This window comes from Myotis nattereri, assembly GCF_964212035.1.
Source record: "Myotis nattereri genome assembly, chromosome: 11".
In the NCBI taxonomy this organism is placed as follows: domain Eukaryota; kingdom Metazoa; phylum Chordata; class Mammalia; order Chiroptera; family Vespertilionidae; genus Myotis; species Myotis nattereri.
The window spans coordinates 6,378,540-6,392,577 of record NC_138086.1 but is presented as its reverse complement, the minus strand read 5'-3'; the positions used below and the strand labels follow the sequence as shown (position 1 = coordinate 6,392,577).

The 14,038-nt window shown below is 61.3% G+C and overlaps 2 protein-coding genes across 3 annotated transcripts; one reads left to right on the top strand and one right to left on the bottom strand.

Moving 5' to 3' along the window:
* Positions 1-347: 347 nt before the first annotated feature.
* On the top strand, positions 348-4,992 carry ASIC3 (acid sensing ion channel subunit 3). 2 transcript variants are annotated; one of them, XM_081101972.1, is made up of 13 exons: positions 348-386; positions 975-1,163; positions 1,302-1,843; positions 2,527-2,677; positions 2,898-3,025; positions 3,209-3,410; positions 3,504-3,560; positions 3,659-3,806; positions 4,029-4,120; positions 4,197-4,276; positions 4,386-4,457; positions 4,605-4,663; positions 4,807-4,992. In XM_081101972.1, the coding sequence occupies exons 1-13, from the start codon at positions 365-367 to the stop codon at positions 4,883-4,885; spliced, it is 1,821 nt and encodes a 606-aa protein (XP_080958098.1). In that variant the 5' UTR covers positions 348-364; the 3' UTR covers positions 4,886-4,992. The 2 variants fall into 2 exon arrangements, with proteins under 2 accessions (XP_080958098.1, XP_080958099.1); XM_081101973.1 differs by lacking the exons at positions 4,197-4,276; positions 4,386-4,457; positions 4,605-4,663 and having other exon boundaries at positions 3,504-3,806; positions 4,807-4,941.
* A 994-nt stretch (positions 4,993-5,986) lies between these two features.
* On the bottom strand, positions 5,987-9,951 carry CDK5 (cyclin dependent kinase 5). The gene is made up of 12 exons (XM_081102405.1): positions 9,806-9,951; positions 9,118-9,206; positions 8,960-9,027; positions 8,761-8,821; positions 8,608-8,664; positions 7,850-7,945; positions 7,651-7,725; positions 7,394-7,490; positions 7,156-7,225; positions 6,538-6,598; positions 6,356-6,436; positions 5,987-6,266 (listed from the first exon to the last, which is right to left on the bottom strand). The coding sequence occupies exons 1-12, from the start codon at positions 9,840-9,842 to the stop codon at positions 6,180-6,182; spliced, it is 879 nt and encodes a 292-aa protein (XP_080958531.1). The 5' UTR covers positions 9,843-9,951; the 3' UTR covers positions 5,987-6,179.
* Between the last annotated feature and the right edge of the window lie 4,087 nt (positions 9,952-14,038).

The window sequence follows — 14,038 nt, the reverse complement described above, 5'->3', positions numbered from 1 at the left end:
TCCCGCCAGCTCACAAAAAAGCAGGCACACTCCCGTATTACTGCTGGGAGCACAAAATGGTGTGACTCCTACGCCAGGAATTTTGTGGCATCAAATGACCCACGAAGTTGCCTCTTGACCCGGCACTTCTGTGTCTGGGAGTTACAGTGTTGCTGAGCACACTGTAATGGAAGACTGGAAACCCCCAGAATTCTTCAGGGACGCGGTGATATCAACAAGGGTGTGTCCGCATAATGGAAGGGTATGCAGCCATTTAAAAATGGGGAAGTTTTCCAGGTACTGGATATCACGTGGTCCCCAGAATGTGTTAAGTGAAAAAAGATGTGAAATCATAGAACACCATGTCATACCTGGGAACTGGACTATGTTACCTGGGAGTGTGGCAGGTGAGCCCACTTTCATTGTGGTAGAGACCAACCTTCCAGACAGGAGGGCATGAGTTGAGGGCGGGGGCAGGGGCAGGAAGAGGGTCACTCAAGGGACACCCCCCCAGGACATGGGACCTGCAGAGGCCTGGGCCATCTGGGGTAGGCTGGAACACTGGGGGCTCAGAAGGAGGAGATGGCCAATGCCAAACGCCCCACCACCTTCCAGCCTGGTCAAGAGCCAACTCCCCTCTTTGCAAAATGAACACCCCCCCACCCCCAACCCCGCCCCATGATGAGGTTAGGGAGGAGGGAGGAGCCAGGCCAAGGGCCAGGGACTGACTCTCAGCCCCACACACAGGGATTGCAGCTGGGAAACTAGAGGCCCCAAGGGCACCCCCAGCCCCGATTATCTCTGGGTTCTCCTCAAGCCCAACCAGGGTTGCTGTGGTTTCCTGCTGGCGCCTCTGGCCTCAACAAACCCCCGCCCCCCCCCCCCCCCATGCTGCACTAATGGCTCAGCCTGGGGCTCCAGGGACCTCCCCACCCCCCAGGCTGCTCTGCCAGCCCCCATGCCCCTCACTGCTGAAACCCAATCCTCTGCGGCAGCTCTGGCTCAGCAGAGCAGCAGACCAGCCCTGCCGGCCACGCAGGCTGCACCCTACCTGCTCAGCTGCGGAGCCCCCAGCCCAGCCCCGGCCAGTGGAGCCACAGCCTGTTCCCGGACGAGGCCAGCTGGACCCTTCAGGTCACTACATCCAACCCAGCCAGGCCAGTGCCTCCCCACCTCCCTTTCAGGTGTGGCTCCTCTCCTTGCCTCCCACTGCACTGTCCCCTGCCTGGCCAGCCCCTCCCAGACCTCAGACTGACCCTCTCCTGCTCCTAAGCCTCCGTAGCCTGGCCACCAACCCAGCCCTCTCTGTTCCCTCACCTCAGCGGGGGCCATGAAGCCCCCCTCAGGGCCGGAGGAGGCCCGGCGGCAGGCCTCGGACATCAGTGTGTTCGCCAGCAGCTGCACGCTACACGGGCTGAGCCATGTCTTTGGTCGAGGAAGCCTGACCCCGCGCCGGGGGCTGTGGGCGGTGGCCATGCTCCTGTCGATGGCTGCCTTCCTCTACCAGGTGGCAGAGAGGGTGCGCTACTACGGGGAGTTCCATCACGAGACGGCCCTGGACGAGCGCGAAAGCCACCAGCTCACCTTCCCGGCCATCACCCTGTGCAACATCAACCCCCTGCGCCGCTCACGTCTCACGCCCAACGATCTGCACTGGGCCGGGCCCTCGCTGCTAGGCCTGGAGCCCTCCGAGCACGCCGCCTTCCTGCGCGCGCTGGGCCAGCCCCCGACACCGCCCGGCTTCATGCCCAGCCCCACCTTCGACATGGCCCGACTCTACACCCGGGCTGGGCACACCCTGGAGGACATGCTGCTGGACTGTCGCTACCGCGGCCGACCCTGCGGGCCTGAGAACTTCACTGCGGTGAGCTGGCCACCCACCCTGTCCCACCAGAGACCCAGGAGTGCCTAGGGCTGGCCATCCCAGTCTTGGCAGCCCAGGTTCCCCCAAAGCCAGGGGATCTTAGCACCTGTGTCCTGGGACCCTGTCCTTCCCAGCCAGGAGGCAGGCCCCCACCTGACCAATACCCGCCTTTCTGTTGAGACCAGCCCTGTCACTCAGCTGGACTAGAGTGTGCCAGGTCACACCTTCCAGAGTGGGCACTCACCCAGGCTGGCTCTGGGCTCAGGACTGGTCTATGGAAACCTCACTACTGGGGGTGGAGGGATACAAGTGGGGCCGGACCATTTCAGGGCAGAAGACTCCACAGTCTGTGAGGGAGGGGCTGGTTTCCCTCTGTTCACATTCTGCCAGTCCTGGAGGGGAGCAACTGGGACCCACTGTTTTTCACCCCAGCCTCCAAAGAAACACTTGCCCTGTGGACTGGTGCCCTCGGCTGCGGATAGAAGGGGTGAGAAGGTGGCGTGATGGGAGCCCATGAGGGTCCAACTACATGCGCCTGTATGATGGGGGGCGCTGAGATGTGGGTCTCCGTGTTCAAAGAAGAAATCCAAACAGAGGATGGGGAAGGGAGCGGTCCCATGGCCCTGGGCTTGCCTGGCTGCCCTTGCTCCCCAGTGAGGGCTGCACCCGTCTGCTACCCCCAGATCTTTACCAGGATGGGTCAGTGCTACACCTTCAACTCCGGTGCAGATGGGGCAGAGCTTCTCACCACCCCCAAGGGCGGAGCGGGCAATGGGTTGGAGATCATGCTGGATGTGCAGCAGGACGAGTATCTGCCCGTGTGGAAGGACATGGGTAGGGGATCCTGCGTGTGAGGCTAGGGGGTGGCCACCGGGGGACGGGGGGGTGCAAAAGGCTCTGGGAAGGAGGGGAGGTGCTGGGAAGGGACCTGAAGCATGTCCTTCCTTTATGAGTAGGGAGCGGGCGGGGTTGGCCCATCACAGGCCTGGGGAGAGGGGCTGCAGCCAGGGCCTCCAGGAACCCAGGCCTCAGGTCCCTTCCTCCCCCCTCACAGAGGAGACCCCGTTTGAGGTGGGGATCCGAGTGCAGATCCACACCCAGGAGGAGCCACCTAGCATCGACCAGCTGGGCTTTGGGGCAGCCCCTGGCTACCAGGTTTTTGTGTCTTGCCAGCAGCAGCAAGTATCCTTGCCTGGGCCAAGCCCCCCTTCCCCCACCAAGGCTCCCACCCCCTCCTTCAGCCCACACCACTGAGACCCCAACCCTGCAGCTCTTCAGACCTGTCCCAGGGCCTCAGCCCCGCAGTGACCACTCACACTCTCCCTGGGTGCCCGCTTCTCCCCAAGCCTCCTTAACCCTCTACAGCTGAGCTTCCTGCCACCACCCTGGGGCGACTGCAGCTCCGCATCCCTAGACCCCGACTTTGAGCCAGAACCCGCTGGTCCCCTGGGTCCCCCCAGCCCCAGCCCGGGCCCCAGCCCTCCCTATAGTCTAATGGGGTGTCGCCTGGCCTGCGAAACCCGCTATGTGGCTCGGAAGTGCGGCTGCCGAATGATGCACATGCCTGGTAAGGAGCGGGGAGGGACAGGGAGCCGCGGGGCGGGCCGGGCCTGGGCGGAGCCCTGAGCTGTCACACACGCCCTCCCGTCTGGCCCCCCAGGTAGCGCACCGGTGTGCAGCCCGCAGCAGTACAAGGACTGCGCCAACCCCACGCTGGGTAAGGGGCCAGCTCCCTGCACCCCGCCCCCGCCGCGCTGGGCCCGGGACCCCACCCCACAGGGCAGGCAGCCTGACCCAGACGACTGTGGCCCGCAGACGCCATGCTGCGGAAGGACTCGTGCGTGTGCCCCAACCCGTGCGCCATCACGCGCTACGCCAAGGAGCTCTCTATGGTGCGGATGCCCAGCCGCGCCGCTGCCCGCTACCTGGCCCGGAAATACAACCGCAGCGAGGCCTACATCGCGTGAGCCCGGCGGGGCGGGGCGGGGCGGGCGCCCTCCCCCGGGCCAACCAGGCCTTCCTGTGCCCACCCACCAGCCTGCATGTCAGCACGGGGCTCTGGACTAGCCGCCTAACATTTCTGGCGCTGTGTCCTCTGCAAACGTGGGTGACGATGTCCCTCCTAGAGACCAGGGAACGCGCACCAGGGGGTGTCCAGTGAGCATTCCCGCCCCCTTTCCTCCAGGGAGAACGTACTGGTGCTGGACATCTTCTTTGAGGCCCTCAACTACGAGACAGTGGAGCAGAAGAAGGCCTATGAGGTGTCAGAGCTGCTAGGTGTGTGTGCAGGGCGCCCTGGGGAGGTGTGCACAGAGCAGGTGGCTGTGAGCCAACAGTGACCCCATCTCCACAGGCGACATTGGGGGCCAGATGGGGCTGTTCATCGGGGCCAGCCTGCTCACCATCCTCGAGATCCTGGACTACCTCTGCGAGGTGGGCCTGGGCCCAGCTCTGGGAGAGGGAAGGAAGCCACGGACCCACCCGAGGTGGGGGGAAGAGGAAGGGGTGTGGGCTGACCACCTCCCTCACTGCTTGCCCCCAGGTGTTCCTAGACAGGGTCCTGGGATACTTCTGGAACCGGAAGCGCTCCCAAAGGCCTTCCAGCACCCATCTGGTAACAGCCCGCTCTTCCTCCCCTGCCACCTCCACCTGGATGCTCTGCCTGTCCCCTTGAAGCCGGCAGGGAGGGGCATGCAGGACTTGGCTGGTCCCTGGGTGGGAGGAGCCTTCCCCTCCTCTGACCCTCTCCCTTCTCCCACAGCTTCAGGAAGGGCTGGGCAGCCATGGAAATCAAGTGCCCAATCTCAGTTTAGGTTCCAGGTAACACAAAATGCCCCCCTAAGGTCAAGGGAGATGGGGCAGGTCCAGTCCAGAGGGTGATGTTCAGGTCCAGGAGGGCAGGAGCAGGGTAGGGCATTGGTCCGAGGCCTCCTGTCCCAGCGCTGTGGTCTGTGTCTCAGCAGGCCTTCCACCCCTCCCTGTGCCGTCACCAGGACTCTTTCTGCCTCCCACCGCACCTGTTACCTCGTCACACGGCTCTAGACCTGGTGTCTGCGTCTTCAGGGTCGAACCTCAACATCCTGGACATGCTCTGCCTGCACATGACTTTGCCATCTTCATCCCAAATAAAGTTCTAGTGCATTAGCCTGAGCTATTCCTCTTACGGGCAGACCAGTCAGGCCAAGGTCAGCCCTACTCAGACACAAGACTTCTGCCAGCCATCATCTAAGGACATGGTGTCTGAAACGTGGGTGGCTTCCCAATTAGCCTGCAAATGTCTCTCTGGGAGAGAAGAGTAATAAGGGGACACCAGTCATTTGTACCTCAGTGGGAATGAGTTTCAGTGTGACATCTCAGAGAGAATGGAGCCCAAAGCCAGGTGTGCAAGCAGACAGGAGTCAGTGGCAGGACAATCCCATTGGGGGACTATAGGGAAGGGGGGAGCAGGCAGAGGGAATCTCCCACTTCCAAGAACACAAGCTGTTGTCCTGCCTTAGGTCATGACTATTTTTCTCACATATGGGATTAGGCTCAGCATGCTGTCTCCATGGGAAGAGCTCTTGCTTCCCCGGCCTCTCTTCAACAGCACATGCCCCAGCTTGAGATGGTGAGGGGGCCGGCCTCACTTCTGCTAGTAAGGACACACCCAGCCATAGCCCACTTTCCCTGCAACCTCAAATATTAGAAAACTGACATGGCAGCAGGGAGAGGTGTTCCTGATCTAACTACATCTTTGAGTCTCTCCTGTCCCAGCCTGCAGGCTGAGGTATGGGGGGATGAAGAGGGGGAGGGACAGGGCAGGCACCCATGGGATATGGAGAACCACAAGGAAACGCCTGGCCCTTTTCTCCTGTTCCAGTGGAAGCTCTCAGACACTGGCTGCCTAAGCCCTTAGTCACAGGCCCTCCTGGGCCGAGAAAGTGGTGTGCACAAGCACATAAGCACGTGTGGGCACAGCACTGCCCTGAGCCCAGCCACTGGGCTGAGAGTCATAGCCCCCTGCCCCCAGCCCTCAGCCCCCAGCCCAGGACCACGTACAGCGCACAGTGGGACAGGACAGGGTTGCATGTGGTGGTGAAGCGGGGTAGAAACCCCAATCCAAGCCCACCCTCTCAGAGCCACCCACCACCACATTAGCCAGACTGTGGGAAAGGAGCCAATTTATGAAATTAAATAAAGTCTGTAGAGGGAGAGAGAACCCAGGCGAGGGCGCCTCCACCCTCGTGGGCCCAGCACAGCTGGAGCTCAGCACACTGTGCGTCCTTGCTTTCCTCCCCTCCCGGGAGGGGGCTGAAAACAGGCCAGGCCCCAGCCTGGCGGCCCAGGGTCCCAGAGCCTAGGGGGGGCAGAAGTCGGAGAAGTAGGGGTGCTGCAGAGCCTCCTCTGCCGAGATGCGCTGGATGGGGTTGCACTTCAGGAGGTTCTGGAGGCACGGAAGGAAGGCATGGCAGGGTCAGGCAGGACCAGCTGCCCGGAGCCCCACCCTCCCCCAGTTCCCCTGCTCTCGGTCACCTGCAGCAGGTCCCTGCCTGTGGCATTGAGCTTGGGTACGACGTTCACCAGGGATGTTGTGGCCGGGTACATCGGGTAGGGCTGTAGGAGACAGAGTCAGACCAGAGGTGAGGGGCATGGAGGCTGCTAGGGCTGAGAAATAAGGACCACCGCTGAACCATGACCCCCAGCCCCCGTAACACCTTATAGTCCGGCAGCTTGGTCATGGCGGGCCATTGCTCCTCAGTCGGTGTCCCCAGCAGTGTGTCCAGGGAGTCAAGGACCACTCAGTGCAACAGGGCAGGGTGCGAGGCTCTTCTCCCAGGAAGGATTCCTCAGACTCACCCCTGCCCACCCCGCTTTATCTGCCAGCTCACGACAGAAGCAGCCCCAGCACATGGGATTCTCATTTTCAGTCCCACCTGCATGGTGTTTACCGTGGGCCAGGCGCTACAGATACACATGTCATCTGCTGGGACCTGAACCCTGATGTCTGTGTACTGAGGACCCGCCAGCCTTTCCCGACGCCCACAGACCCTCCTGCTGATCCTTTTGGCTCCCTGGTCCTAAGGAGTCACCTTGCAGCTGGAGGAGCATTCTCTTGGCTTCTTCCCCCAGGGATACCTCCTTGTCTACATGTCACACTCTTTCCAGCTGGCTGCATGCAGCTGCACTGTGACAACCAGGGGTGTTCCCCACCCTCTGCCCTCCATCCCTGACCTTCAGAAGCCCACAGCCCCTCCCATGCTGACCCAGCCCATCGCCCAAGGCTCCTTACTCCCCTTTCAGAGGGCTCGAGGCGAAGGGGAATGGAAGGATATCGGAAGATCCTCTTCAACTGGTCATCTACATCGTTGCCGGGGAAGAGAGGCCTCCCTGCATTGGCCAGCTCTGGGAGAAAGAAGACAGGGTGAGAGGAGCGGACACATGAAGAAACCCTCACTCCCGAGACTCCCCAGCCCCAATGGCCCTGCTCCTTGCCCCAGAGGGGACCCTCCAAACCCTATCTGTCAGCTCAAAGGGGAGAGAAAGTGCCTCTGCAGACCCCCAGCATGTCACCTGCAAAAATGCAGCCGGCTGACCACATGTCAATGGACGTGGAGTACAGCTTGGCCCCAAAGAGGACATCCGGTGGGCGGTACCACAGCGTGACCACCTGGAAAAGACCCCACCCACAGGGACCCCCCACTTAGAGGGCTGGGGGGGGGGAGGCTCAGATAGGAGAGAGTAACGTTTTGGGTCCTAGAGTAGGAGCTGAGAGAGATGCTCACTGGGGAAGCCCTCCCTCAACCCAATATCCCACCCCACCCGCTCACCTCAGCTGAGTAACAGCGAACAGGGATCCCAAAGGCTCGAGCCAACCCGAAATCAGCCAATTTCAGCTCCCCATTCTGAGGGAGATGGGAGGAACAGTGTCAAGGCTAGCTCCGTGGTCCCACCTTCCAGCCCGGCTTCCTCATCGTTCAGACGTTGGCTCCAGTCTCCCCCCTCTCCCACCTTCTCCCCAAGAGGTACCCTGTTTATGAGCAGATTCTGAGGCTTCAGGTCCCTGTGCAGCACGTTTCGGCTGTGACAAAATCCCAGGCCTTTTAGCAGCTGGAAGAGGAATGACTGGGGGAGGAGCAGGGAAGAGGGCGTCAGACCCTCTGGATGGGAAGCTGTGCCCAACTCCCCTCTTCGCCCTCTGCTTTGCTTCGTACCCACTGGACTTTTAGCACCAAGTTGAGCGACACACCACTCATTTATTATCAAGGGTTTACTCTGTATTATGCTGGATATTAGAAATGAACAATGAATGGGGGGACTTACAGCCATGTGCACCTTCCTACCTCCCCCCCCCCCCCCCACCACACACTATTCTCCCTTCCCTGGCCTCATTTGAACATCCACATCATAACAGTCAACATATACATATATTGTGCTATATTATTATTCAGCATTTGTTTCCCTTGGAATCTAAGACAAGGCATTTGGTCGTGGGCCTAGAACAGTGCCTGGCACACAGCAAAACATTCAGTATTTGTTGAATGAATAATGTCTCTCTTTGAATCTCATTTTTTCATCTCTCAAGTGTAAATCATGTCACTGAGACCATTACTGTCAGGTCAGAGATCATGGGAAAATGCTCCTGGAGAGTAAACACAGGATTCTCTCAGTCCCTGACACCCAGAGCGTCTCTGTTCAGGGCCTGAGCTTGGTGCTCAAAGGCAGGTACACTGAACGTATACTCGAACCCCAGCCTCCAAGAGACCCCAGAACACCAGTCCCCTCACCTTCACAATTTCAGGATCTAGATCACCATTGCAGCTGTCAAAATATTTCTTAAGGTCCTAAAAAGGGATGGAGTGGGGGAAGGGACAGAGTTTAACCTCAGTCTGGGCCCCTATATCCTCCCAAGGCTACTGTCCCCCAAGTCCCACTTTCACCTGGTCACAGAACTCAAAAACCAAAGTCAACTTCTTGTCGCTATGCAGGACATCATGGAGCCTAGGGAGAAGGGAGGGCTTAACCAGGCAGGTCCACAAGGATGCTCCTAACACCCCACTAGCAGCCCAGTCCATCGCTGAAGCCCCCACCTCCTTCGGATGGCCACACAGGCAAGGAGGAGCCTTCGGGCCTACACACCTGACAATGTTCTTGTGCTTCAGCTCTTTGAGTAGGCAGATTTCCCGAAGGGCAGAACTCGGCACTCCCTACACATGGGAGGGGGCAGGGTGGGCCACAGTCACATCCCACCCAACCTAGTCCCTCAATCCCCCCCCCACCAGATGCCCCAGTCCTACCTCATCATCGTCATCCAGCCTCACCCGTTTCAGGGCCACGATCTCATGAGTCTCCCGGTTTTTGGCCTTGAACACTGTTCCGTAGGTGCCTAGTGGTAGGAGGATGGGGTGAGGGAAAGAATGGGCACTCTTCCCCACCCCAAGAAGTCCTTCCCAAGAGGGGAGGTATCATGGGAGTGTGTTCTGATGCCTGGACGAGTAAGAGAAGAGAATCAGGGTGAAAGCCGGGCGTGGCGGAGCTTTGTGAGTGGGGACGTGGCACAGAGGGGCCTGCAGAGGCTCAGAGGTCTACAGCAGGGGGCGGCTGTGACTGCCAGGCAGGTCTATAATGAAGGCAGTGCTTTGAGAGGGGCCGGAAATAGTGAGCAGGGGTCTGGGAGAGGAATGAAGGCTGGCAGGAATGTTGAGGTTGAGGTCTGCTGCCAGAACTGAGGCTGCGGGGGAAGGGGGGTGTACAGGTGGTGCTGAGGTCCGGAGGTCGGGCCTACAGGGAGTGCTAAGTTTGGGAGGGGGGCGTCTGCAGGAAATGCTAACAGGAGGATTGTTGTCTGCACGGAGTGTGGAGCTCGGGCCAGGGCTGCAGCCGGTGCTGAGGTCGGAGTCTGTGGGCATTGCTGATGGTAGAGGAAGGAGCCAGAGATGCAAGGAATGCAGAAGATCTTGCAAGAACATCTCGTGGTCCTATTACCTTCCCCAATCTTCTCCAGTTTCTCGTATTTCTGCATCGCAGCCGCTCCGGGGACCCTTGTGGGCCCTCCGTTTTAATATTCTGGCCCCGGCAATGCAGAGGAGGCGGCACCCCAGCCTCCAGCCCGGCCCCGCCCTCCCGTCTGCCCATGAGCTTCTGGAGCTTGTAGTCCTAAGACCACCAGGCTTCCCAGTAATGCCCGGCGCCCGAGGCCGCCAGAGGACTACAACCCCCAGCAGGCTGCGCTCAGGCTCTCTGCGGCACCGGCTGCCCGGGACTCGGGTTCCCCGGTGGAGGCAAACCCTGGACTTCAAGTCCCAGGAAGCATCACATATCCGCTTTCCGGGCGCCGGGGTAGCGCCGCGGCTCCCAGTGTGCTCCGCTCTAATTTCTTTCCGTGACCACCACCTTCCTTTGAAAGAGGCCTCTCCGGGGCGACACATTCCAGAGTGCAGCAGGGCTGGGGGTGGGGCGCTCTCTGAGGTTTGGGGTTTGGTGGCCTACATCCCGAGCCCAGGCGGTCCGGCTCTGACCGGGTCGATGGTGTCGAGGTCTCAACGGCCTCGTGGCCGCCTCTGCACGGGTTCCCACTTCTCTCCAGGCCATCTGGTGAGCGCAGCGTTGATTGGGGAATGGCTCCCAGCCATCTCTTCCTGATGATGTCTTTACGGGGACCAGCTGACCCGAAGGCTGGGCCGAGAGGCAGGTGTGCCCCATTGGAAACTGGAATTAGCGTTCGCCGAAGACCCTTGTGTTCTCTGGGCCACCCGACTCCAGTCGCTCGCTTCCCCAGGCAAACCGGCTGGAGTCGTTCCCCGCCCCCCAACCCAGGCCAGTCTCCAGAGCCCGAGCCCAGCCAGGGTGTGGCCGAGGCTGGCAGGTTGGTTACCGCCCTCAACAGACAGACGCACAGACAGATGCAGCAGCCTTGACCGCATCCCGTACGGAGGTGATTATAGATGTGATCGCGCTGCTCTCATTGTCTCATGATTGCATTTCTGAGGGCTGTGAACCGACGAAATGGGGCCCAAACCGCACGTAGCGCAGGAACCCGAGTGGGTGCTAAACATGTATTAACTCGTTTACATCTGAACGTTTTGTGCGTTCACGATTCTGTGCTTCACCCAGGGGCAGACTATAGAAAAGAAGCGACAAGTATATTCCTTATCCGAAGAACTTATCATTTAGTTGAGAAAACCAGAAGTGCACACAGATTTTTAAATGACAGGTGATGGCTATGAATTGGGTTCAAGGACGGAGGTCACCGCAGGGAATCTCTCCCCGGCAGAAGTCCCCGGCTTTGGGGAAGTCAAGTCCAGCTCAGGGTACCGGCTTTGGGGAAGTCAAGTCCAGCTCAGGGTACCGGCTTTGGGGAAGTCAAGTCCAGCTCAGGGTACCGGGCATCCAACCTCCAGCCCGCAACACCCCTCTCGCCCCCCAGCCCGCCCCTCCCCCCCAGCCAAGATGGGGCTTTCGTGGAGGTGCTGGGGATTACTGGAGGGGAGGGGCGGCGGGCGCGAGAGATTCTTAGCCCGATACACTCCTATTTCAGCCTGTCGGTCCCGAATTTCCTTGTCATCTTCGTGCCTCCGTTTTCCTGCCTGGAATCCCCAGAGTGAGCGGGCTCCTTTCCGCCCAGCGGTGCCTCCAAGGGGCCAGACACGGCGTCCCCGCGGCACCCAAGCCCGGCGCGTGGGAGCCCGGGCGGCGGCCTTGCAGGAGAGCGGGGACCGCCTCCCGGACGCGGGGCTCCGGTGCCTGGCGGTGCCTGGCAGCGCGCTTCCGCTCGCGGGTCCGGGCCCCCGCTCCCCGCCTCCCATCCTTGCGCCGGGGCCGCGCACGGTGCGCCGGGGGGCGCGCACGCAGGGGGCTGGCCTGCCCGCGGCGCGGGGGAAAGTTGAGTTGGGAGAAGTTGGGAGCGGCGGGGGCGAGCCCCGAGGTGGGCACCGGAGAGCCGTCGGGAGCGCGCGAAGGCGTCGGAGCAGGGGGAGAGACCCCCAAGGCCCCCGGGGCACGAAGTCTAGAGCGAGCGGGTGAGCGAAGAGGGGGCGGCGGGGGAGGGCCCGGGCCGCGGGGGAAGGGAGGGGGAAGGAGGGGGAGCTCGGGACTCGGAGCCGGGAGGGAGTGGAAGTGGAGGAAAGGGCGGAGACTGGGGCGCGGGCGAGCGATGTCTGGGGAGAAGGATGGGGAGGCGAGGGGAGTGCTTGCTGGGCAGAAGCGGGATCGCGGCTCCGCTGCCTAGTTTCCTAAGGCGAGGGTGCCGCGCCCCCTGTCCCCGGGAGAGGGCAGTCCCGGGAGCGCCGTCGCCCCTCCTAATTCCCGGGCGGGCTCCACACGACCCTCTTCCCTGCGACCCCTGCTCTATCCTTTGGGCCTGTGCCCGGCACCCAGCCTGGGGGTTGCCCGGCGGCATCTCCCCCAGCCGCCGGGTTGGAGGAAGAGCCGAGAAGGGGGTGGGGGTGGCGGGTCAGGTGAGGACAAGGGGTCCGGTAGAAGAGGGAGCCGCTGGGTAGGGAAGGAAAAGACGAGCCCCGAGAGCTGGACCTGACTCCTGGGGGGCCGGCTCGACTGGGCGGGGAACTCCGCCCTGGGTGTGGGGGACGGTGCAGCCTGAGATGCAGGGTCCACTTTATCCTTCTCCCTCCGCCCGCCACCCCAGCCAATCCCACTCGGAAGAGCTGTGGAATGTGCGAATTCACGTGGTTAATGCCCCAAGTGGGGTCCGGGGTGCTAATCCCCTGGGCCGGGGGAAGATGCTAATCCTCCGGGCCGGTCAGGGCTGGTCCCGGAATGTGTCCCTACCTCGGATTATCGGCACCGGTGCTCCGGACAGAAGCCGCTTTGTGTTCTAGGATGTCGGGGGAGGGGGCGGAGGGGGGCTAGGGGAGGAGGGAGGATGGAGGAGCGTTGTGAGGGCACAGCCTGGAGGTGAGAGTGGGGCGCCTGCATGTGCTCAAAACACTCCACAGGCTTCTCAGACCAGGGCCGGGTGTCCCCCCTCCCTGCTCCTCTCCCCTGCACCAGACGTGTCCTGGCTAAAGGCCTGTTGGGGGAGGTGAAGGGAGCCGGCAGCTGAGTTGAGTGCTTGCCAGGAATGTGTCGCTTCAGGCACCCCATTCTGGACTGACACCCCCCTCAGACATATATTGTTGGACCCTCCACTGGCCTGTCTTACCTCGGAGGTAGCCCTAAGTTGGGCAACCCTGAGTCCCCCCAACCACACAGTGGGGAGTTTCAGTACTTTTGCCCCCCTGTGAGTCCCCCACTTGTGAATGGGTACCCCGATTCCCACCGGTCAGGTTCCCTAATTGCAGCTCTCTCCGCCCCCACCACACAGTGTTCTCCCAGACACCCCTATAGTCACAGTCAGGAGGGCGTCAGCCCTGCCACTCAGATTTTCCTGGCCGTAGGGGAAGGGAGCGATCAGGACTGCCCTTCAAGGCAGAACCTCAGGGCTCGGTGCCCACCTCCTCCAGGTTCACGTGCCCTTCCCCCAGTATAAAACCCGGCCTGGTCTGTGCCTGTCCGCCCTCCCTCCCACTGAGTGAGTGGAGTGGGGCTCCTGCCCCTCCCCCAGGGGGCCTGCATCCCTCCGGCCTGGCGTTCATCGGGGAGGGGGCAGCCATGCTCTCCTTCCCTGCCCTGGGCTGTCTCCTGACCCCCTTGCTTGTCTGTTTGGACTCTCTCCAGAGCTCTTTCTCTCCCTTCCTTCCTCCCCACGTTCCTGCTCCATGGGGTATCTCACTCTCCAGCACACCCTCCCTGGTCTCAGTCCACCTCCGCATGCCACCAGGAGGTCACTGCTCCCGCTTCTGGCTCAGCCTGTCCTTCCCCTCCCCCTCCTCGCCCCCCCCCCCCCCACATCTCTGATGCTTTCTCTCCAGGTCTGGGCCTTGACTCCTTTCTCACCGCCCCCCCCCCCACCCCTTACTTTTTTTGCAGCCTCTCCCACCTCTGCTTTCTACCCTAACTCCTCCTTTAGTCTCTTGGCCCTTTGTGGTCCCAGTCCTCACCCATCTTTCTCTTTGTTCTCCTCCTTTCTGCCTATAAATAACTCTTCTCTTTGCTCTCACTGCCTCTAAGGGCCACTCGGAGGCCCTTAGTGACCTGGGAGGATCTTGCACAGCTGGGAGACTCCTCGAAGCCAGGCAGCGCGAAGCCGGCATCCTGTCCTGCCTGGGCTGGGCCAAGGGCTGTCGCCCCACGAGGTGACCGGTCCTTTCCCCTGTCCAG